This window comes from Harmonia axyridis, chromosome 7, assembly GCF_914767665.1.
Source record: "Harmonia axyridis chromosome 7, icHarAxyr1.1, whole genome shotgun sequence".
NCBI lineage: Eukaryota > Metazoa > Arthropoda > Insecta > Coleoptera > Coccinellidae > Harmonia > Harmonia axyridis.
Window position 1 is genome coordinate 26,273,645 of NC_059507.1, and position 23,962 is coordinate 26,297,606.

The following is a 23,962-nucleotide window of genomic DNA, read 5'->3' on the forward strand; positions in this document are numbered from 1 at the left end:
TTTTACTTGAAAAAAAAGATCTTTTGTTGTTCGTAAATATCGTTTTTCAAGTGTGTGTTGAGATAATTAAACAATGACCTTTTTTTGCTTGTATCTTAAAATGAGTTTTGTGAGAGAGAGAAGTGACAATAGAAATGGAAGAGAGAGAAGTGACAATAGAAATGCAAGAGAGAGAAGGTGAGGAAAACAAACACCCCTCCCCTCCTCCACAAATATCATTTATATAATTCAAAAAATAAATTTTTTGTTTAAATTTCTTCTTTTTTTTCTCAACAATTTCTATATTTTGTGTTGGAAATTGGAATTTGTTTTTATTGAATTTAAAAATCAGGGAGTCAGCTCGACCACCCTGTATAAAGATAAGTTGAATTTTCGTTCATTATGTTGTATCTGTGAATTATTATCTCGCATCAAGCGCGACAGAAAAACCGGTTTGATGGAAGGGAGCGGGAGTTGAAATCACAGTAAAAATTCAATAAGCAGCTCAACTATTGTAAATACTATGGCCTAAATATTTAAAATGAAGTCATAAAATATGAACAAAACATTGACTAGGATGTTTAACTAGAGATTTTCAATTCTTTTCCGTTTAGCTGCTGTAGGAGATAGAACTAATCGAGCGTTGTCCATTTAGAAAAATTACTTTTGTGAGTACCATCCTATATTAATAATTTTAAATAATTTCACCGATCGCCAACATTATTTATTAAAAATATACATTACAGGCAATAGATTATAATTATAATGTCCATTAATAAAATATTTTCTTACAGAGATAATAAAGATGAAAGATTGCAAACTGTGCAAAAATGAAGAAACGCTGGAGTACCATTTGGGCAAGTTTCTTCATGCGAGGGTTAAAGGGAGGATTTTCATGAAGGTGATTATCGAGCTCATATATCAGTTATTTCAAGAAGGGAAGGACTATGTACAAATACTACATATATTGAACAAAGCTCCTAACATAAAGGCCATCATAAGGGCCTTCTCCCCAAATAGGGAGTTTATTTCTCCGGTGAGGGTGAAGAGATCTAAAGAGTTCGCCATTAATCACTTAAAACTGTTGATGGTAATGGTGAAGAATTATCCGCATATTCGTTCAACATGGACTTCTTTCCACCACGTGGAAATTATGAAAGAACCACTGGAAGAAAAAATAGTACTGAACGATTTCGAGTCCTTAATGTCTCGGCTGAACAACAGTATTACAGTGGGAACTTCGCCATTACGTAAGTATAACAATTAATTATATTATATGTAGTCAATACGACAGAGCAAATTCTCATAGAGGTATTCATAAATTCAACAGCATCTTCAGTCACGCCCGTCACACCACAATCAGTCACCACAACCACAACCCAATCCATAGAAGCATCACCAGGATCCCCAGTCACGCCCAGAACATCAGGACCACACACGCCCCCCTCAGCAGGACCAAACACGCCCCCCTCAGCAGGACCACAGACGCCCTACACACCAGAACCAGCACCATCATCTTCAGGTGCAAGAAAAAAAAAACCAATCCACACCTAAATCTTCAGAAACAAAATTCACCCATTCCGCACTAACATCTTCAGGCTCAAGAACCACACTCGTCCATTCTACACCGACATCTTCATGCTCAAAAACCACACTCGTCCATTCTACACCGACATCTTCATGCTCAAAAACCACACCCACACATTCCACACCAAGTTCTTCAGGCAAAAAAACCCTAAAAGTCACCCATTCCACACCGAGAGCATTGAGTCGTATCCTGCCAGAACCCACAACGAATAAACTCACACATTCAACGCATGAAGAACCTCACCAATCTTCGGGCTCAGATTCAGCCCAGTCGAAAGCGTTGAGGAAACGATGCACCGGAATTATAATCCGGATTTTAAATTTTACACGGTATGTTTTATGTATTACCGATGTAAGCACGGCATCTTAGCCGAACCGGAGAGCGTAAGCGAAACTTTACGATCGATGATCTAATCGAACGATACGACATCGATACTACTTATTCAGTTGCATTTTGGGACGGTGCTATACCACCCGACCCTGCCTCTCTTCTTACATTTCCCTACGGCCCTTCGGAAATTATCGAAAGCTAAAGAGAAAACATTTTACAGATGTCATAACATCCAAAACGGCTGATACATCACTTGTAAGACGCCTTTTATCGGAGATCAATTCGAAAACATCAGTTATTTCCAATCCTACGATCCGACATACCACATGATCAGACCGCAAAGAAAAGCCAATATGACGATATATACGATATTCGGGGAATATCGGGATTGTGGTACATACGTAAAAGGAAAAAACGGAATACATGAAGAATTTCGTAAAATGCCAAGAACACAGACTGGCACAAATTGCTGCCGGTCTGCAATTACGCATAGAATTCGTAGCGAATTTCGACTGGTTCGAAGACGCCATGGACGCACTGACACCGCAATCGTATTTTTTTGACGTCGGTAAAAGATCGTTTTTGTGTCGTTCGCAACGACACAACACAACACAACGACGTGCTACAACTACAAAGTCTTGACGTCTTGAAGTCTTACATTCTCTACGAGATTTCACCAAATTGATTTCCTAGCTATTTGTTTGTCTGTCTTTTTCATCAAAAAAAGTATCTATTCAAATACTGGCGAGTTGTGGTATCTATCAACATGCTAGTTCAAATAAGATTTCAAGTGCTTGCTTCCTGTTTCTTCGTTAACCGTCACTTATTTTCTCTTCATATTTCAGATCCCTGGTCGCTTTCAATCTGGCTGACACTACACGTATAAGATACGATGGTACGACGAAACCTTGTTACAATTACAAGGTGTTGACGATGCTGAAGGAGAATTACGGCTTCAAGTGCCATCGTGAATTCCACCTAGGAGGCTCAGGTAACCATAACACATTCGTCATCGCATTGCACGAGTCGGCGAAAATACCGGTCGGTATAAAGCAATATTTCGTAAAGAAAGTGCTGCAAGCCGGACTGGACGCACTGGGCCCAGAGACGAAAACCCAAACGCACGGCATACCCCAAGGTATATGCTGCGACGGAACACAGTCGTTGAAGGTATTTGCTGAAGACGCGCCCACCGTTTGGCGACGAGTCGACGCCTTCGTCCGAGATAAACGTACGTTGGCGAACGACATCGTCGAAAGCGGTGAGGAAACGATGCACCGGAATTATAATCCAGATTTTAAATTTTACACGGTATGTTTTATGTATTATCGATGTAAGAACGGCATATTGGCCGAACCGGAAAGCGTTACCGATACTTTAAGATCGATGATCTCATCGAACGATACGACATCGATACTACTGATACAATTGCATTTTGGGACGGTGTTATACCACCCGACCTTGCCTCTCTTCTTACATTTCCCTACGGCCCTTCGGAAATTATCGAAAGCTAAAGAGAAAACATTTTACAGATGTCATAACGGATATATCACTTGCAAGACGCCTTTTATCGGAGATCGATTCGAAAACATCAGTTATTTCCTATTTATATTATGTTAATTTAATTATAAGATGTAAATAAAAAAAAAATATATTTTCCAATCCTACGATCCGACATACCACATGATCAGACCGCAAAGAAAAGCCAATATGACGATATATACGATATTCGGGGAATATCGTGATTGTGGTAAATACGTAAAAGGAAAAAACGGAATACATGAAGAATTTCGTAAAATGCCAAGAACACAGACTGGCACAAATTGCTGCCGGTCTGCAATTACGCATAGAATTCGTAGCGAATTTCGACTGGTTCGAAGACGCCATGGACGCACTGACACCGCAATCGTATTTTTTGACGTCGGTAAAAGATCGTTTTTGTGTCGTTCGCAACGACACAACACAACACAACGACGTGCTACAACTACAAAGTCTTGACGATGCTAAACGACCGTTACGGCTTGAAGTATCACAGGAAGTGATACAATTGCCAGTAAACCTCATAGAATTTGCTTGGGGGCTTTTGGAAAGCATGTATAATCGAAGATTACAGGGAAAGTTAGGGGGTAAAGAGCGATCTAAATTTCTTTGGAAGGGGGCACTTCAACAGTGTATACCTGATAAATGGAAAGCTTACATAGAACATGCAGAAAAAGAAATAAGAGAAGATTGAACAAAATATATGGGATACCGTAATATGAAAGACATACCACCTTTCATCATACTGTGCAATACTATTACAACTTCAAGGAATGATTTTCAATGAATGGACATGAAGTACTAAGATTGCCACCATACAATTGGCAGTTAACCTTAAAGAATTGCTTGGGAGCTTTTGGAATGCATGTATAATAGAGGAATACATGGAAAGCTAGGAGAAGAGCTTCTAAATGTCTTTGGAAGGAGGCACTTCAAGAGTGTACACCTGATAAATGGAAAGCTTACACAAAACATGTAGAAAAAGAAATAATTGAAGATTGAACAAAATATATGGGATATCGTAATATGATAGACATACCACCTTTCATCATGAATACAAGTCCTTATGACTCGGATGATGATTTTGTAATAGTTCTCTTCTGATTACAGCCTGAACGGAGTAGTGGAAGAAAACCTGTGCATTACTATTACAACTTCAAGAATGATTTTCACTAAAATCAAAAGCAACGAGTACATCAGTCTGAATATCATGTATGAATTGGACAAAGAGCATCTAGATTTCAACCAGTCAAAGGCAACATTATACAAGATCATAAAATTAATTGGTAAGAAATTAAAGAATTGCGAAAATTCTCATCGATAAACGATATACTAAATGAAAATCGTTTCATCCCACTATCACGAGAGGGAATTCAAATTCGTTGTTCTATTATTTCTCGATATTTTCATTGAAAAACAAAATCTTCTTCAATTAAAGATATAAAAAAATATTTCTTGTAATTCAAGCCAACATGCAAATACATTTGCTGAGACAAGAACAAATGAGGGGCAGAAGGGGTAGAGGGGGAAGAGGAAGAGGGAGAGGAAGAGAGAGAAGTGACAATAGAAATGGAAGAGAGAGAAGGTGAGGAAAACAAACCCCCCTTCCCTCCACCACAAATATCATTTATATAATTCAAAAAATAGATTTTTTGTTTAAATTTCTTCTTTTTTTTTCAACAATTTCTATATTTTGTGTTGGAAATTGGAATTTGTTTTTATTGAATTTAAAATACAGGGAGTCAGCTCGACCACCCTGTATAAAGATAAGTTGAATTTTCGTTCATTATGTTGTATCTGTGAATTATTATCTCGCATCAAGCGCGACAGAAAAACCGGTTTAATGGAAGGGAGCGGGAGTTGAAATCACAGTAAAAATTCAATAAGCAGCTCGCCGTTACACAAATCAGGCATTTTCACGCATCTCAACAAAAAAGGTTATAAACAATCGAGAAAATACTTATCACAATTGGTATCAACAAGGTTTCAGAAATAATTTGATGGTTTCAAATAAATGGTTTAGTGAATGGATATTTCTCCTTATTTCCAACCAAACAACTCTAGAAAAATACAATTTATTTTACATTTTGCATACAAAAAGAACTACAATACGTTGTTTTCTGCTTTCTTAACATAAAGCACTATTCGACATCTTGAATAATAAACAATTATAAGATTTTTTATCTTATACATTAACAAACACCTTAAGATTGTTTTACTTGAAAAAAAGATCTTTTGTTGTTCGTAAATATCGTTTTTCAAGTGTGTGTTGAGATAATTGAACAATGATCTTTTTCTGCTTCTATCTTAAAATGAGTTTTGTACTTTTCCAGTGTTCAACAATGAGAAAATTATTAAATTGACTCAAGAAATCAACAGTATACTATATCAGGACTAGTTAATACTGCTGAAGACGTTAATAAACCTATTAATTTCTAATATGGTTCATCACTACAGCTCTCTTTTGTTGAATCAAATTTCAATTTAGTTTTCAAAAGAGTTTTCACATGTTTACAATCCGACATAGGTAACATAAGCCATGGGTATTTGAAAGGCAGATCTATTCATTATGTCTCTTTTTAGTTTGTTTATTATAGATATACTGAATATTTCTAAAAAAAATTTCACTTCAGATGTGAAATAATTAAATTTGGACTTTTGCATCATATATGACTATAAATTTGAGAAAGACCTATTCTTCTAAATTCCATTATTAATCTCTTGAATATAATTATCGTACGAACGGCAACGCTGGACCTACCTACGCCATTAGAGTGGCAGTGACCATAGATTTTAGTTCTTCACATTATGCAATATCAACAATTTCTTTCTCTTATGGCTATCTGGTAATGTATTGCACCAAATTTGTGAATCACAAATGTAAAAGCATTCACGAAAAGTTCTTCATATTATTTCAAGATCTATTCTAGAACCTCAAACTCCTACAAAAAAAAATATTTTTATTGAAGATTTCGAATACTCATCATGTAGTTGAAATTTACTTTGGTTTTTTGTTTAAAAAAAAAAAATTAACATTCAATTAATAGGATTGACGGTTATATAGTTTTGGGAAAAGACAAGTTCATATCACAATTTCATATATTCACGAGGATTTTCGAGTAATGAGTCTGATGTAGTTGACATGTTATTACTATTGACTGAAAACTGGAAATTTGGAATGGCATAGCATAATCTCTACATAAATCTGTACCTCAGAACCAGACGGGCATAAATCACGTTTTCACCAATTTCTAGTAGACCAAAATCAATTTCAAGCGGATAACCGCGGTTGTCTCTGGCCTTGCAATAAGTAGCTTAGAGATATTTTATTTCACCATACCGATTTCGTGGTACCGCAAATACGTACAGATATATTTGCAGGCGGCTGATAAATGCGACGTAATCACTCGACCCCACATAGTACTGATGAAATCCATCGCACACATGTCATACTTTCAATACGGATCAAATTCTGATACATGGACTCGACTCACAACAAAAATTTTGGCACCACTAACGTACGCTACTTTTTTGATTATTTCGTCGGTGACAGCCTCATTTGGTCGTCCACTGCGGTCGCCGTCTTCGGTGCTCAATTCGCCACGTTTAAACTTAGCATTCCAATCAATGTTGGTTGATTTTCCTGGTACAGACCCCAGGAAATCTTCATCAAGCCAAGATTTTGCTTCAATTCTATTTTTCCCTTCAAAAAGCAATATTTCATCACCACACGAAATTCTTTTTCCCATCTTTTTTCAAATAACAGAAGTAGCTACACTCACAACGCAATATCTTACAAACTAATAGCCTGACTGCTGTCAAATTTTGACGCGTATCGTTTGAAGGTTGGTAGTTGGTACTAAGTAAAAGACGGGGGACTTTTCAATTGGCCTATTAGTGAGATGCTGAATTATCGCCTTAATATTTTCAGATAATTAATTATAAGCACAAAAGCTGCACAGAAGGGAATGTTGTCCCATCTCAAATTGCCTTTATCGATATTTTTATTAGTCATAATAAAAAATGTTATTCAGGAATTTTAGGCTTTATTGCCGACAAAAAGTCTGAAAACTCCTGATAAGGTGTTTTAGTCAGAACATTTTCAGGCCACAAATCAGGGGTAAGGTAAGCGTAAGTCTTTGCAATGGCTGCAAATGTGGCATTGGCGAAATTACCCAAAGTACAAGTTGAACCTTTGGAAGAGGCGTAACAATGTTTTCGGAAATCACAGACGACTCAGTTAGAAATTGCGGTTTTTCCTTGATTCAAGTTTTTCGTTCCATCATCGAAGACATAGCTTCCACTATTTTAAGTTACCTAAATTTGGTTTTGATAATTCTGAGAAGTCATCTACAGCGTTTTATGATTATATAATTTAAGAATATTGAACCTCCACCCCTCAAAACATGGATTTCCAACCAGTGGTCCGCAGAAGCCAAAATATTTATTTACTTAGAAATGCTGAATCCAAATTTATCTGAACATCCGCTGGAATCCTTCGAAGAAAAACTAGGAAGATTGACGGAAGGACACTGTTCTTGTTATAGAAAGCTCAATTTTTCTGCGCTCATCAACAGTTGAAACCATAGAAATATTGAGACTCTTAGGTAAAAAAGTAAAGAAATTATTTGCCGAAGACGCGCCCACCGTTTGGCGACGAGTCGACGCCTTCGTCAGATATAAGCATACGTTGGCGAACGACATCGTCGAAGGCGGTGAGGAAGCGATGCACCGGAATTATAATCCGGATTTCAAATTTTACACGGTATGTTTAATGTATTACCGATGTAAGCACGGCATCTTAGCCGAACCGGAGAGCGTAAGCGAAACTTTACGATCGATGATCTCATCGAACAATACGACATCGATACTACTTATTCAGTTACATTTTGGGACGGTGCTATACCACCCGACCCTGACGTTATTCTTACATTTCCCTACGGCCCTTCGGCAATTATCGGAAGCTAAAGAGAAAACATTTTACAAATGTCATAACATCCAAAACGGCTGATACATCACTTGTAAGACGCCTTTTATCGGAGATCAATTCGAAAACATCAGTTATTTCCAATCCTACGATCCGACATACCACATGATCAGACCGCAAAGAAAAGCCAATATGACGATATATACGATATTCGGGGAATATCGGGATTGTGGTACATACGTAAAAGGAAAAACGGAATACATGAAGATTTTCGTAAAATGCCAAGAACACAGACTGGCACAAATTGCTGCCGGTCTGCAATTACGCATAGAATTCGTAGCGAATTTCGACTGGTTCGAAGACGCCATGGACGCACTGACACCGCAATCGTATTTTTTGACGTCGGTAAAAGATCGTTTTTGTGTCGTTCGCAACGACACAACACAACGACGTGCTACAACTACAAAGTCTTGACGATGCTAAACGACCGTTACGGCTTCAAGTATCACAGGAAGTTTCACCTAGGAGGTTCAGGTACACACAACACCTTCGTGATAGCACTGCACGAGTCGGTCAAAATACCGGTCGGTATCAAGGAATACTTTATCAAAAAGGTACTGCGAGCCGGATTGGACGCACTAGGCCCGGAAACAAAGACGTAGACGCACGGCATACCGCAAGGAGAATGCTGCGACGGTACGCAACGACGCCTTCATTAGAGACAAACGCACGTTGGCGAACGACATTGTCGAAAGCGGAGAAGAAACAATGCACCGAAATTATAATCCAGATTTTAAATTTTACACGGTATGTTTTATGTATTACCGATGTAAGCACGGCATCTTGGCCGAACCGGAGAGCGTAAGCGAGACTTTAAGATCGATGATCTCGTCAAGCGATACAACATCGATACTACTGATACAATTGCATTTTGGGACGGTGTTATACCACCCGACCCTGCCTCTTTTCTTACATTTCCCTACGGCCCTTCGGAAATTATCGAAAGCTAAAGTGCACGAGTCAGTGAAAATACCGGTAGGTATCGAAGAATATTTCATAAAAAGAGTACTGAGAGCCGGGCTGGACGCACTGGGCCCAGAGACAAAAACACAGACGCACGGCATACCCCAAGGTGTATGCTGCGACGGTACTCAATCGTTGAAATCATTTGCCGAAGACGCGCCGACCGTTTGGCGACGAGTCGACGCTTTCATTAGAGACAAACGCACGTTGGCGAACGACATTGTCGAAAGCGGAGAAGAAACGATGCACCGAAATTATAATCCAGATTTTAAATTTTACACGGTATGTTTTATGTATTATCGATGTAAGCACGGCATCTTGGCCGAACCGGAGAGCGTAAGCGAGACTTTAAGATCGATGATCTCCCTAAACGATACAACATCTATAAATATAAACAAGCCACGATGCGACATTTCCAAATAATAATCAGATCTTAGTCTCCAAGTCTATTGATCAGTTAGCTATTTTTCCATTTTTCCGGTGTTCTACCAAGTTTTCGAGTTTTTCGCAAGTTTCTTTCTTAATGACCTATTATTTCCACTTTCGAGTATTGAAAGTGTGTGTATTAATTTTTCCACGGCTTTCATTCCGCCTGCAATGTATGTATAAAATAAGTTCTTTTTCGAATCAAGACGCAATTGCGTTTCTCTGAAGAAATAGAAGGTTTTAATCAAAAATAACAACAATAATAATGCAAAAATAGAAATCTTATTCGATTTTCCTCTGCACAATCAAATCGAATAAAACACTATTTTAACAATTCTGAAAATTCAATCTAACATTTTAAGAAAATATTATTACAAAACACTTTAAACAATTTCATTATGCGATTTGATCCTACTTTTCTATTCGATATTAATCGAATATTTTTAATTACATTTGTGTAATTTTAATATATTTCTGAAATCTACTCTCTTTCTAGAATTTTCACGGTTCATCTCGATTTTAATTTACTGCGTAGAAAATTAACTTTTTCGACAACAACCAAAAGATATCTAATAATAAAAATAATACACTTTTCCTTGAATTTTCGTCAGTTTTCACGTTTCACTTTTAATGACAGATCACTATTCTTGTTATATATTACCCACCCAGGGCCCCTATTCCCTTCCGGCCCCGTGAGATTGTTGGCTGGTATGAAAAAAATTACATTCTCTACGAGATTTCACCAAATTGATTTCCTAGCTATTTGTTTGTCTGTCTTTTTCATCAAAAAAAGTATCTATTCAAATACTGGCGAGTTGTGGTATCTATCAACATGCTAGTTCGAATAAGATTTCAAGTGCTTGCTTCCTGTTTCTTCGTTAACCGTCACTTATTTTCTCTTCATATTTCAGATCCCTGGTCGCTTTCAATCTGGCTGACTCTACACGTATAAGATACGATGGTACGACGAAACCTTGTTACAATTACAAGGTGTTGACGATGCTGAAGGAGAATTACGGCTTCAAGTGCCATCGTGAATTCCACCTAGGAGGCTCAGGTAACCATAACACATTCGTCATCGCATTGCACGAGTCGGCGAAAATACCGGTCGGTATAAAGCAATATTTCGTAAAGAAAGTGCTGCAAGCCGGACTGGACGCACTGGGCCCAGAGACGAAAACCCAAACGCACGGCATACCCCAAGGTATATGCTGCGACGGAACACAGTCGTTGAAGGTATTTGCTGAAGACGCGCCCACCGTTTGGCGACGAGTCGACGCCTTCGTCCGAGATAAACGTACGTTGGCGAACGACTTCGTCGAAAGCGGTGAGGAAACGATGCACCGGAATTATAATCCAGATTTTAAATTTTACACGGTATGTTTTATGTATTATCGATGAAAGAACGGCATATTGGCCGAACCGGAAAGCGTTACCGATACTTTAAGATCGATGATCTCATCGAACGATACGACATCGATAATACTGATACAATTGCATTTTGGGACGGTGTTATACCACCCGACCTTGCCTCTCTTCTTACATTTCCCTACGGCCCTTCGGAAATTATCGAAAGCTAAAGAGAAAACATTTTACAGATGTCATAACGGATATATCACTTGCAAGACGCCTTTTATCGGAGATCGATTCGAAAACATCAGTTATTTCCTATTTATATTATGTTAATTTAATTATAAGATGTAAATAAAAAAAAAATATATTTTCCAATCCTACGATCCGACATACCACATGATCAGACCGCAAAGAAAAGCCAATATGACGATATATACGATATTCGGGGAATATCGTGATTGTGGTAAATACGTAAAAGGAAAAAACGGAATACATGAAGAATTTCGTAAAATGCCAAGAACACAGACTGGCACAAATTGCTGCCGGTCTGCAATTACGCATAGAATTCGTAGCGAATTTCGACTGGTTCGAAGACGCCATGGACGCACTGACACCGCAATCGTATTTTTTGACGTCGGTAAAAGATCGTTTTTGTGTCGTTCGCAACGACACAACACAACACAACGACGTGCTACAACTACAAAGTCTTGACGATGCTAAACGACCGTTACGGCTTGAAGTATCACAGGAAGTGATACAATTGCCAGTAAACCTCATAGAATTTGCTTGGGGGCTTTTGGAAAGCATGTATAATCGAAGATTACAGGGAAAGTTAGGAGGTAAAGAGCGATCTAAATTTCTTTGGAAGGGGGCACTTCAACAGTGTATACCTGATAAATGGAAAGCTTACATAGAACATGCAGAAAAAGAAATAAGAGAAGATTGAACAAAATATATGGGATACCGTAATATGAAAGACATACCACCTCTCATCATACTGTGCAATACTATTACAACTTCAAGGAATGATTTTCAATGAATGGACATGAAGTACTAAGATTGCCACCATAGAATTGCCAGTAAACCTTAAAGAATTGCTTGGGAGCTTTTGGAATGCATGTATAATAGAGGAATACATGGAAAGCTTAGGAGAAGAGCTTCTAAATGTCTTTGGAAGGAGGCACTTCAAGAGTGTACACCTGATAAATGGAAAGCTTACACAAAACATGTAGAAAAAGAAATAAGAGAAGATTGAACAAAATATATGGGATACCGTAATATGATAGACATACCACCTTTCATCATGAATACAAGTCCTTATGACTCGGATGATGATTTTGTAATAGTTCTCTTCTGATTACAGCCTGAACGGAGTAGTGGAAGAAAACCTGTGCATTACTATTACAACTTCAAGAATGATTTTCACTAAAATCAAAAGCAACGAGTACATCAGTCTGAATATCATGTATGAATTGGACAAAGAGCATCTAGATTTCAACCAGTCAAAGGCAACATTATACAAGATCATAAAATTAATTGGTAAGAAATTAAAGAATTGCGAAAATTCTCATCGATAAACGATATACTAAATGAAAATCGTTTCATCCCACTATCACGAGAGGGAATTCAAATTCGTTGCTCTATTATTTCTCGATATTTTCATTGAAAAACAAAATCTTCTTCAATTAAAGATATAAAAAAATATTTCTTGTAATTCAAGCCAACATGCAAATACATTTGCTGAGACAAGAACAAATGAGGGGCAGAAGGGGTAGAGGGGGAAGAGGGAGAGGAAGAGAGAGAAGTGACAATAGAAATGGAAGAGAGAGAAGGTGAGGAAAACAAACCCCCCTCCCCTCTACCACAAATATCATTTATATAATTCAAAAAATAAATATTTTGTTTAAATTTCCTCTTTTTTTTTCTCAACAATTGCTATATTTTGCATACAAAAAGAACAACAATACGTTGTTTTCTGCTTTCTTAACATAAAGCACTATTTGATATCTTGAATAATAAACAATTGTAAGATTTTTTATCTTATACATTAACAAACACCTAAAAATTGTTTTACTTGAAAAAAAAGATCTTTTGTTGTTCGTAAATATCGTTTTTCAAGTGTGTGTTGAGATAATTAAACAATGATCTTTTTTTGCTTGTATCTTAAAATGAGTTTTGTGAGAGAGAGAAGTGACAATAGAAATGGAAGAGAGAGAAGTGACAATAGAAATGCAAGAGAGAGAAGGTGAGGAAAACAAACACCCCTCCCCTCCTCCACAAATATCATTTATATAATTCAAAAAATAAATTTTTTGTTTAAATTTCTTCTTTTTTTTCTCAACAATTTCTATATTTTATGTTGGAAATTTGAATTTGTTTTTATTGAATTTAAAAATCAGGGAGTCAGCTCGACCACCCTGTATAAAGATAAGTTGAATTTTCGTTCATTATGTTGTATCTGTGAATTATTATCTCGCATCAAGCGCGACAGAAAAACCGGTTTGATGGAAGGGAGCGGGAGTTGAAATCACAGTAAAAATTCAATAAGCAGCTCAACTATTGTAAATACTATGGCCTAAATATTTAAAATGAAGTCATAGAATATGAACAAAACATTGACTAGGATGTTTAACTAGAGATTTTCAATTCTTTTCCGTTTAGCTGCTGTAGGAGATAGAACTAATCGAGCGTTGTCCATTTAGAAAAATTACTTTTGTGAGTACCATCCTATATTAATAATTTTAAATAATTTCACCGATCGCCAACATTATTTATTAAAAATATACATTACAGGCAATAGATTATAATTATAATGTCCATTAATAAAATATTTTCTTACAGAGATAATAAAGATGAAAGATTGCAAACTGTGCAAAAATGAAGAAACGCTGGAGTACCATTTGGGCAAGTTTCTTCATGCGAGGGTTAAAGGGAGGATTTTCATGAAGGTGATTATCGAGCTCATATATCAGTTATTTCAAGAAGGGAAGGACTATGTACAAATACTACATATATTGAACAAAGCTCCTAACATAAAGGCCATCATAAGGTCCTTCTCCCCAAATAGGGAGTTTATTTCTCCGGTGAGGGTGAAGAGATCTAAAGAGTTCGCCATTAATCACTTAAAACTGTTGATGGTAATGGTGAAGAATTATCCGCATATTCGTTCAACATGGACTTCTTTCCACCACGTGGAAATTATGAGAGAACCACTGGAAGAAAAAATAGTACTGAACGATTTCGAGTCCTTAATGTCTCGGCTGAACAACAGTATTACAGTGGGAACTTCGCCATTACGTAAGTATAACAATTAATTATATTATATGTAGTCAATACGACAGAGCAAATTCTCATAGAGGTATTCATAAATTCAACAGCATCTTCAGTCACGCCCGTCACACCACGATCAGTCACCACAACCACAACCCAATCCATAGAAGCATCACCAGGATCCCCAGTCACGCCCAGAACATCAGGACCACACACGCCCCCCTCAGCAGGACCAAACACGCCTCCCTCAGCAGGACCACAGACGCCCTACACACCAGAACCAGCACCATCATCTTCAGGTGCAAGAAAAAAAAAAACCAATCCACACCTAAATCTTCAGAAACAAAATTCACCCATTCCGCACTAACATCTTCAGGCTCAAGAACCACACTCGTCCATTCTACACCGACATCTTCATGCTCAAAAACCACACCCACACATTCCACACCAAGTTCTTCAGGCAAAAAAACCCTAAAAGTCACCCATTCCACACCGAGAGCATTGAGTCGTATCCTGCCAGAACCCACAACGAATAAACTCACACATTCAACGCATGAAGAACCTCACCAATCTTCGGGCTCAGATTCAGCCCAGTCGAAAGCGTTGAGGAAACGATGCACCGGAATTATAATCCGGATTTTAAATTTTACACGGTATGTTTTATGTATTACCGATGTAAGCACGGCATCTTAGCCGAACCGGAGAGCGTAAGCGAAACTTTACGATCGATGATCTCATCGAACGATACGACATCGATACTACTTATTCAGTTGCATTTTGGGACGGTGCTATACCACCCGACCCTGCCTCTCTTCTTACATTTCCCTACGGCCCTTCGGAAATTATCGAAAGCTAAAGAGAAAACATTTTACAGATGTCATAACATCCAAAACGGCTGATACATCACTTGTAAGACGCCTTTTATCGGAGATCAATTCGAAAACATCAGTTATTTCCAATCCTACGATCCGACATACCACATGATCAGACCGCAAAGAAAAGCCAATATGACGATATATACGATATTCGGGGAATATCGGGATTGTGGTACATACGTAAAAGGAAAAACGGAATACATGAAGAATTTCGTAAAATGCCAAGAACACAGACTGGCACAAATTGCTGCCGGTCTGCAATTACGCATAGAATTCGTAGCGAATTTCGACTGGTTCGAAGACGCCATGGACGCACTGACACCGCAATCGTATTTTTTGACGTCGGTAAAAGATCGTTTTTGTGTCGTTCGCAACGACACAACACAACGACGTGCTACAACTACAAAGTCTTGACGATGCTAAACGACCGTTACGGCTTGAAGTATCACAGGAAGTGATACAATTGCCAGTAAACCTCATAGAATTTGCTTGGGGGCTTTTGGAAAGCATGTATAATCGAAGATTACAGGGAAAGTTAGGAGGTAAAGAGCGATCTAAATTTCTTTGGAAGGGGGCACTTCAACAGTGTATACCTGATAAATGGAAAGCTTACATAGAACATGCAGAAAAAGAAATAAGAGAAGATTGAACAAAATATATGGGATACCGTAATATGAAAGACATACCACCTCTCATCATACTGTGCAATACTATTACAACTTCAAGGAATGATTTTCAATGAATGGACATGAAGTACTAAGATTGCCACCATAGAATTGCCAGTAAACCTTAAAGAATTGCTTGGGAGCTTTTGGAATGCATGTATAATAGAGGAATACATGGAAAGCTAGGAGAAGAGCTTCTAAATGTCTTTGGAAGGAGGCACTTCAAGAGTGTACACCTGATAAATGGAAAGCTTACACAAAACATGTAGAAAAAGAAATAAGAGAAGATTGAACAAAATATATGGGATACCGTAATATGATAGACATACCACCTTTCATCATGAATACAAGTCCTTATGACTCGGATGATGATTTTGTAATAGTTCTCTTCAGATTACAGCCTGAACGGAGTAGTGGAAGAAAACCTGTGCATTACTATTACAACTTCAAGAATGATTTTCACTAAAATCAAAAGCAACGAGTACATCAGTCTGAATATCATGTATGAATTGGACAAAGAGCATCTAGATTTCAACCAGTCAAAGGCAACATTATACAAGATCATAAAATTAATTGGTAAGAAATTAAAGAATTGCGATCGTAGGAAAATTCTCATCGATAAACGATATACTAAATGAAAATCGTTTCATCCCACTATCACGAGAGGGAATTCAAATTCGTTGTTCTATTATTTCTCGATATTTTCATTGAAAAACAAAATCTTCTTCAATTAAAGATATAAAAAAATATTTCTTGTAATTCAAGCCAACATGCAAATACATTTGCTGAGACAAGAACAAATGAGAGGCAGAAGGGGTAGAGGGGGAAGAGGAAGAGGGAGAGGAAGAGAGAGAAGTGACAATAGAAATGGAAGAGAGAGAAGGTGAGGAAAACAAACCCCCCTCCCCTCCACCACAAATATCATTTATATAATTCAAAAAATAAATTTTTTGTTTAAATTTCCACTTTTTTTTTCTCAACAATTGCTATATTTTGCATACAAAAAAAACAACAATACGTTGTTTTCTGCTTTCTTAACATAAAGCACTATTTGATATCTTGAATAATAAACAATTGTAAGATTTTTTATCTTATACATTAACAAACACCTAAAGATTATTTTACTTGAAAAAAAAGATCTTTTGTTTTTCGTAAATATCGTTTTTCAAGTGTGTGTTGAGATAATTAAACAATGATCTTTTTTTGCTTGTATCTTAAAATGAGTTTTGTGAGAGAGAGAAGTGACAATAGAAATGGAAGAGAGAGAAGGTGAGGAAAACAAACCCCCCTCCCCTCCTCCACAAATATCATTTATATAATTCAAAAAATAAATTTTTTGTTTAAATTTCTTCTTTTTTTTTCAACAATTTCTATATTTTGTGTTGGAAATTGGAATTTGTTTTTATTGAATTTAAAAATCAGGGAGTCAGCTCGACCACCCTGTATAAAGATAAGTTGAATTTTCGTTCATTATGTTGTATCTGTGAATTATTATCTCGCATCAAGCGCGACAGAAAAACCGGTTTAATGGAAGGGAGCGGGAGTTGAAATCACAGTAAAAATTCAATAAGCAGCTCGCCGTTACACAAATCAGGCATTTTCACGCATCTCAACAAAAAAGGTTATAAACAATCGAGAAAATACTTATCACAATTGGTATCAACAAGGTTTCAGAAATAATTTGATGGTTTCAAATAAATGGTTTAGTGAATGGATATTTCTCCTTATTTCCAACCAAACAACTCTAGAAAAATACAATTTATTTTACATTTTGCATACAAAAAGAACAACAATACGTTGTTTTCTGCTTTCTCAACATAAAGCACTATTCGACATCTTGAATAATAAACAATTATAAGATTTTTTATCTTATACATTAACAAACACCTAAAGATTGTTTTACTTGAAAAAAAAGATCTTTTGTTGTTCGAAAATATTGTTTAAGTGTGTGTTGAGATAATTAAACAATGATCTTTTTTTGCTTGTATCTTAAAATGAGTTTTGTACTTTTCCAGTGTTCAACAATGAGAAAATTATTAAATTGACTCAAGAAATCAACAGTAGGGTAGGGCGGGGCTAGTTGGGCATAGGGGCAAGTTGGGCAATCGAAATATCTCGCAAACTATTCACCATACGCATAGGCATCGTATGGCGGAAAGAAGGAGTCGCGGGAGGGGTAATCACCACGCGATCACTAGTGGCGGCTGGACGAACGAGTGAAGCGCCCGAGCGTTTTGTTTATTTTGTGCCCAAAAAGTAAAAACGTTGTCTATCGCAAGTTTTCGTCTATATTAATCAATTGTTGTCTGTTTTCAATCAGGTAAGTGTTAATCTTCCAGGTAATTATTATACTTTTGATATGTAGGGAGAGGTTCTGGGTAATTCTTACGATTTTTTTATAACCTCACTTTTGTTTTAAAATTCCGGATTGGGGTTAGTTGAGCTATAGTTACTCAAACAAGTAAAGTAATGAATGTTTTATTTTTTGTTAGGATGCGGACTTACAAGAGGAAGACTACAAGATGTTCTTACACTACTGAAGATTTAAAAAATGCTGCAAAGGCTGTTAATGATGAAGGAAAAAGTGTTAACGCCGCCGCTAAAGAATTTGGTATCAAACGGATGACTCTGACAAGAATTTTGAAGAAATTAAATGAAGGTGGTGATTCATCCATGGGCTATGCAACACCGAGACAAGTATTTTCTCCTATCCACAGAGAGCTGTAACATAACCTGTAATTATATCGTAAACAAAGCAACAATAACAAGTTTATCAATCATTTATTTCTATAAACTGCGATGCGGCTAATTTACATTGATAATTGTATTTGTATTGTTTTGTCTAGTCTGTAAGTTTTATTTAATGACGAATGTTTGAGCATGATGCTAGTGACTTTAAAAATCTCACATTCGGTAAGTTCAATGTGTAAAAAAATAGTTTAAATTGTTCATTGTGAAAATTATTGTACATTCTTTTAGAAGCCCTGAAGAAGCATTAAAAAAATGCGAAAGCTTGGCACAGAATAAAGAGTTCATCTTTTTATTTATTCCTCCAAACATTGAGTCGATAAACCCTTATCTCATTGATCTAAATATACCTGACTCTTAACTTCACTTATAATATATATTATATATATATATATATATATATATATATATATATATATATATATTATATATATATATATATATATATATATATATATATATATATATATATATATATATATATATATTACCAAAAACCCCAATTACCATGGAAATGGTGTAGGGAATAGTGGGAATAATTTCTCCGAAAAGTCTTACAACTTTCGGTTTTCTAATATAATAAACTTGTACTTATCTCCCTTTAATATATATCAGCTTAGAGTCTGCTAACCATCCACCAACCATGGAAAGCAATTTAATTAAGGCTATCGAAAAGACCGAGCAAATCACCACGCTCAACGTTGCTCCTTCAGCACCACAGTCTTCGCAACCTTTAGCATCATCCACCACAGTTTTAGATGCAATTAAAGTTCCCTCCGAACCCGACTTTAAACCTAAAAGGCCTCCAACCATCGAAATAGACGGCAAAAACTTCATGCTAACTCCGTACATTAGACTCAAACTTCAAAAACGAATTAAACCTTCACCCAGTGTTTACGTCCCTTCAGCTCGTAACTACTATTATGTCTTGAATCAAATGGATTTATTACAGCTCTCTTTTATTGAATCAAATTTCAATTTAGTTTTCAAAAGAGTTTTCACATGTTTACAATCCGACATAGGTAATATAAGCCATGGGTATTTGAAAGGCAGATCTATTCATTATGCCTCTTTTTAGTTTGTTTATTATAGATATACTGAATATTTCTGAAAGAAATTTCACTTCAGATGTGAAATAATTAAATTTGGACTTTTGCATCATATATGACTATAAATTTGAGAAAGACCTATTCTTCTAAATTCCATTATTAATCTCTTGAATATAATTATCGTACGAACGGCAACGCTGGACCTACCTACGCCATTAGAGTGGCAGTGACCATAGATTTTAGTTCTTCACATTATGCAATATCTACAATTTCTTTCTCTTATGGCTATCTGGTAATGTATTGCACCAAATTTGTGAATCACAAATGTAAAAGCATTCACGAAAAGTTCTTCATATCAATTTAAAATCTATTCTAGAACCTCAAACTCCTACAAAAAAAAATATTTTTATTGAAGATTTCGAATACTCATCATGTAGTTGAAATTTACTTTGGTTTTTTGTTCAAAAAAAAAAAAATAACATTCAATTAATAGGATTGACGGTTATATAGTTTTGGGAAAAGACAAGTTCATATCACAATTTCATATATTCACGAGGATTTTCGAGTAATGAGTCTGATGTAGTTGACATGTTATTACTATTGACTGAAAACTGGAAATTTGGAATGGCATAGCATAATCTCTACATAAATCTGTACCTCAGAACCAGACGGGCATAAATCACGTTTTCACCAATTTCTAGTAGACCAAAATCAATTTCAAGCGGATAACCGCGGTTGTCTCTGGCCTTGCAATAAGTAGCTTAGAGATATTTTATTTCACCATACCGATTTCGTGGTACCGCAAATACGTACAGATATATTTGCAGGCGGCTGATAAATGCGACGTAATCACTCGACCCCACATAGTACTGATGAAATCCATCGTACACATGTCATACTTTCAATACGGATCAAATTCTGATACATGGACTCGACTCACAACAAAAATTTTGGCACCACTAACGTACGCTACTTTTTTGATTATTTCGTCGGTGACAGCCTCATTTGGTCGTCCACTGCGGTCGCCGTCTTCGGTGCTCAATTCGCCACGTTTAAACTTAGCATTCCAATCAATGTTGGTTGATTTTCCTGGTACAGACCCCAGGAAATCTTCATCAAGCCAAGATTTTGCTTCAATTCTATTTTTCCCTTCAAAAAGCAATATTTCATCACCACACGAAATTCTTTTTCCCATCTTTTTTCAAATAACAGAAGTAGCTACACTCACAACGCAATATCTTACAAACTAATGGTCTGACTGCTGTCAAATTTTGACGCGTATCGTTTGAAGGTTGGTAGTTGGTACTAAGTAAAAGACCGGGGACTTTTCAATTGGCCTATTAGTGAGATGCTGAATCATCGCCTTAATATTTTCAGATAATTAATTATAAGCACAAAAGCTGCACAGAAGGGAATGTTGTCCCATCTCAAATTGCCTTTATCGATATTTTTATTAGTCATAATAAAAAAATGTTATTCAGGAATTTTAGGCTTTATTGCCGACAAAAAGTCTGAAAACTCCTGATAAGGTGTTTTAGTCAGAACATTTTCAGGCCACAAATCAGGGGTAAGGTAAGCGTAAGTCTTTGCAATGGCTGCAAATGTGGCATTGGCGAAATTACCCAAAGTACAGGTTGAACCTTTGGAAGAGGCGTAACAATGTTTTCGGAAATCACAGACGACTCAGTTAGAAATTGCGGTTTTTCCTTAATTCAAGTTTTTCGTCCCATCATCGAAGACATAGCTTCCACTATTTTTAGTTACCTAAATTTGGTTTTGATAATTCTGAGAAGTCCTCTACAGCGTTTTATGATTATATAATTTAAGAATCTTGAACCTCCACCCCTCAAAACATGGATTTCCAACCAGTGGTCCGCAGAAGCCAAAATATTTATTTACTTAGAAATGCTGGATACAAATTCATCTGAACATCCGCTGGAATCCTTCGAAGGAAAACTAGGAAGATTGACGGAAGGACACTGTCTGTCTGTATGTTTGTCTGTTTCTTCGTTAACCGTCACTTATTTTCTCTTCATATTTCAGATCCCTGGTCGCTTTCAATCTACCAGACACAACACGAATCAAATACGATGCCACGACAAAACCTTGCTACAAGGTGTTGACGATGCTGAAGGAAAATTACGGCTTCAAGTACCATCGAGAATTCCACCTAGGAGGATCAGGTACGCACAACACATTCGTCATCGCTCTACACGAGTCAGCGAAAATACCGGTCGGTATAAAACAATATTTCATCAAAAGAGTACTGCAAGCCGGACTGGACGCACTGGGCCCAGAGACGAAAACGCAGACGCACGGCATACCCCAAGTTGTATGCTGCGACGGTACGCAGTCGTTGAAATTATTTGCCGAAGACGCGCCCACCGTTTGGCGACGAGTCGACGCCTTCGTCAGATATAAGCGTACGTTGGCGAACGACATCGTCGAAGGCGGTGAGGAAGCGATGCACCGGAATTATAATCCGGATTTCAAATTTTACACGGTATGTTTTATGTATTACCGATGTAAGCACGGCATCTTAGCCGAACCGGAGAGCGTAAGCGAAACTTTACGATCGATGATCTCATCGAACAATACGACATCGATACTACTTATTCAGTTACATTTTGGGACGGTGCTATACCACCCGACCCTGACGTTATTCTTACATTTCCCTACGGCAATTCGGAAATTATCGGAAGCAAAAGATAAAGTATTATACAGATGTCATAACGTTCAAAACGGCAGATATATCACTTGCAAGACGCCTTTTATCGGAGATCAATTCGAAAACATCAGTTATTTCCAATCCTACGATCCGACATACCACATGATCAGACCGCAAAGAAAAGCCAATATGACGATATATACGATATTCGGGGAATATCGGGATTGTGGTAAATACGTAAAAGGAAAAAACGGAATACATGAAGAATTTCGTAAAATGCCAAGAACACAGACTGGCACAAATTGCTGCCGGTCTGCAATTACGCATAGAATTCGTAGCGAATTTCGACTGGTTCGAAGACGCCATGGACGCACTGACACCGCAATCGTATTTTTTGACGTCGGTAAAAGATCGTTTTTGTGTCGTGCGCAACGACACAACACAACGACGTGCTACAACTACAAAGTCTTGACGATGCTAAACGACCGTTACGGCTTCAAGTATCACAGGAAGTTTCACCTAGGAGGTTCAGGTACACACAACACCTTCGTGATAGCACTGCACGAGTCGGTCAAAATACCGGTCGGTATCAAGGAATACTTTATCAAAAAGGTACTGCGAGCCGGATTGGACGCACTAGGCCCGGAAACAAAGACGTAGACGCACGGCATACCGCAAGGAGAATGCTGCGACGGTACGCAACGACGCCTTCATTAGAGACAAACGCACGTTGGCGAACGACATTGTCGAAAGCGGAGAAGAAACGATGCACCGAAATTATAATCCAGATTTTAAATTTTACACGGTATGTTTTATGAATTATCGATGTAAACACGGCATCTTGGCCGAACCGGAGAGCGTAAGCGAGACTTTAAGATCGATGATCTCGTCAAGCGATACAACATCGATACTACTGATACAATTGCATTTTGGGACGGTGTTATACCACCCGACCCTGCCTCTTTTCTTACATTTCCCTACGGCCCTTCGGAAATTATCGAAAGCTTAAGTTTACGAGTCAGTGAAAATACCGGTCGGTATCAAAGAATATTTTATAAAAAGAGTACTGCGAGCCGGATTGGACGCACTAGGCCCGGAAACCAAAACACAGACGCACGGCATACCCCAAGGAGTATGCTGCGACGGTACGCAATCACTAAAATTGTTTGCTGAAGACGCGCCGACCGTTTGGCGACGAGTCGACGCTTTCATTAGGGACAAACGCACGTTGGCGAACGACATTGTCGAAAGCGGAGAAGAAACGATGCACCGAAATTATAATCCAGATTTTAAATTTTACACGGTATGTTTATGTATTACCGATGTAAGCACGGCATCTTGGCCGAACCGGAGAGCGTAAGCGAGACTTTGAGATCGATGATCTCGTCAAGCGATACAACATCGATACTACTGATACAATTGCATTTTGGGACTGTGTTATACCACCCGACCCTGCCTCTTTTCTTACATTTCCCTACGGCCCTTCGGAAATTATCGAAAGCTAAAGTGCACGAGTCAGTGA

At 37.4% G+C, this 23,962-nt stretch overlaps 3 protein-coding genes across 5 annotated transcripts in view; 2 read left to right on the forward strand and 1 right to left on the reverse strand.

The window, feature by feature from the left end:
* The window catches only part of LOC123685178 (protein mothers against dpp-like), a 149,920-nt gene that overhangs the window by 65,689 nt on the left and 60,269 nt on the right, over positions 1 to 23,962 (reverse strand). The window lies entirely within an intron of this gene.
* LOC123685369 lies at positions 135 to 4,004 on the forward strand. The gene is made up of 4 exons (XM_045625022.1): positions 135 to 177; positions 774 to 1,069; positions 1,212 to 1,501; positions 2,743 to 4,004. Exons 1-4 carry the CDS (start codon positions 135 to 137, stop codon positions 3,515 to 3,517), a joined length of 1,404 nt encoding a protein of 467 aa, XP_045480978.1. The 3' UTR covers positions 3,518 to 4,004.
* Positions 10,684 to 23,962, forward strand: part of LOC123685200 — a 54,032-nt gene continuing 40,753 nt past the window's right edge. For all 3 annotated transcript variants that reach the window (XR_006748267.1, XR_006748268.1, XM_045624818.1), the window contains exons 1-3: positions 10,684 to 10,869; positions 21,600 to 21,761; positions 21,816 to 21,955. Coding sequence is in view for 1 of the 3 variants with exons in the window: in XM_045624818.1 (XP_045480774.1) it covers positions 21,678 to 21,761; positions 21,816 to 21,955 (224 nt within the window). In the remaining 2 variants the exon portion in view is untranslated. The remainder of the gene's footprint in view (positions 10,870 to 21,599; positions 21,762 to 21,815; positions 21,956 to 23,962) is intronic.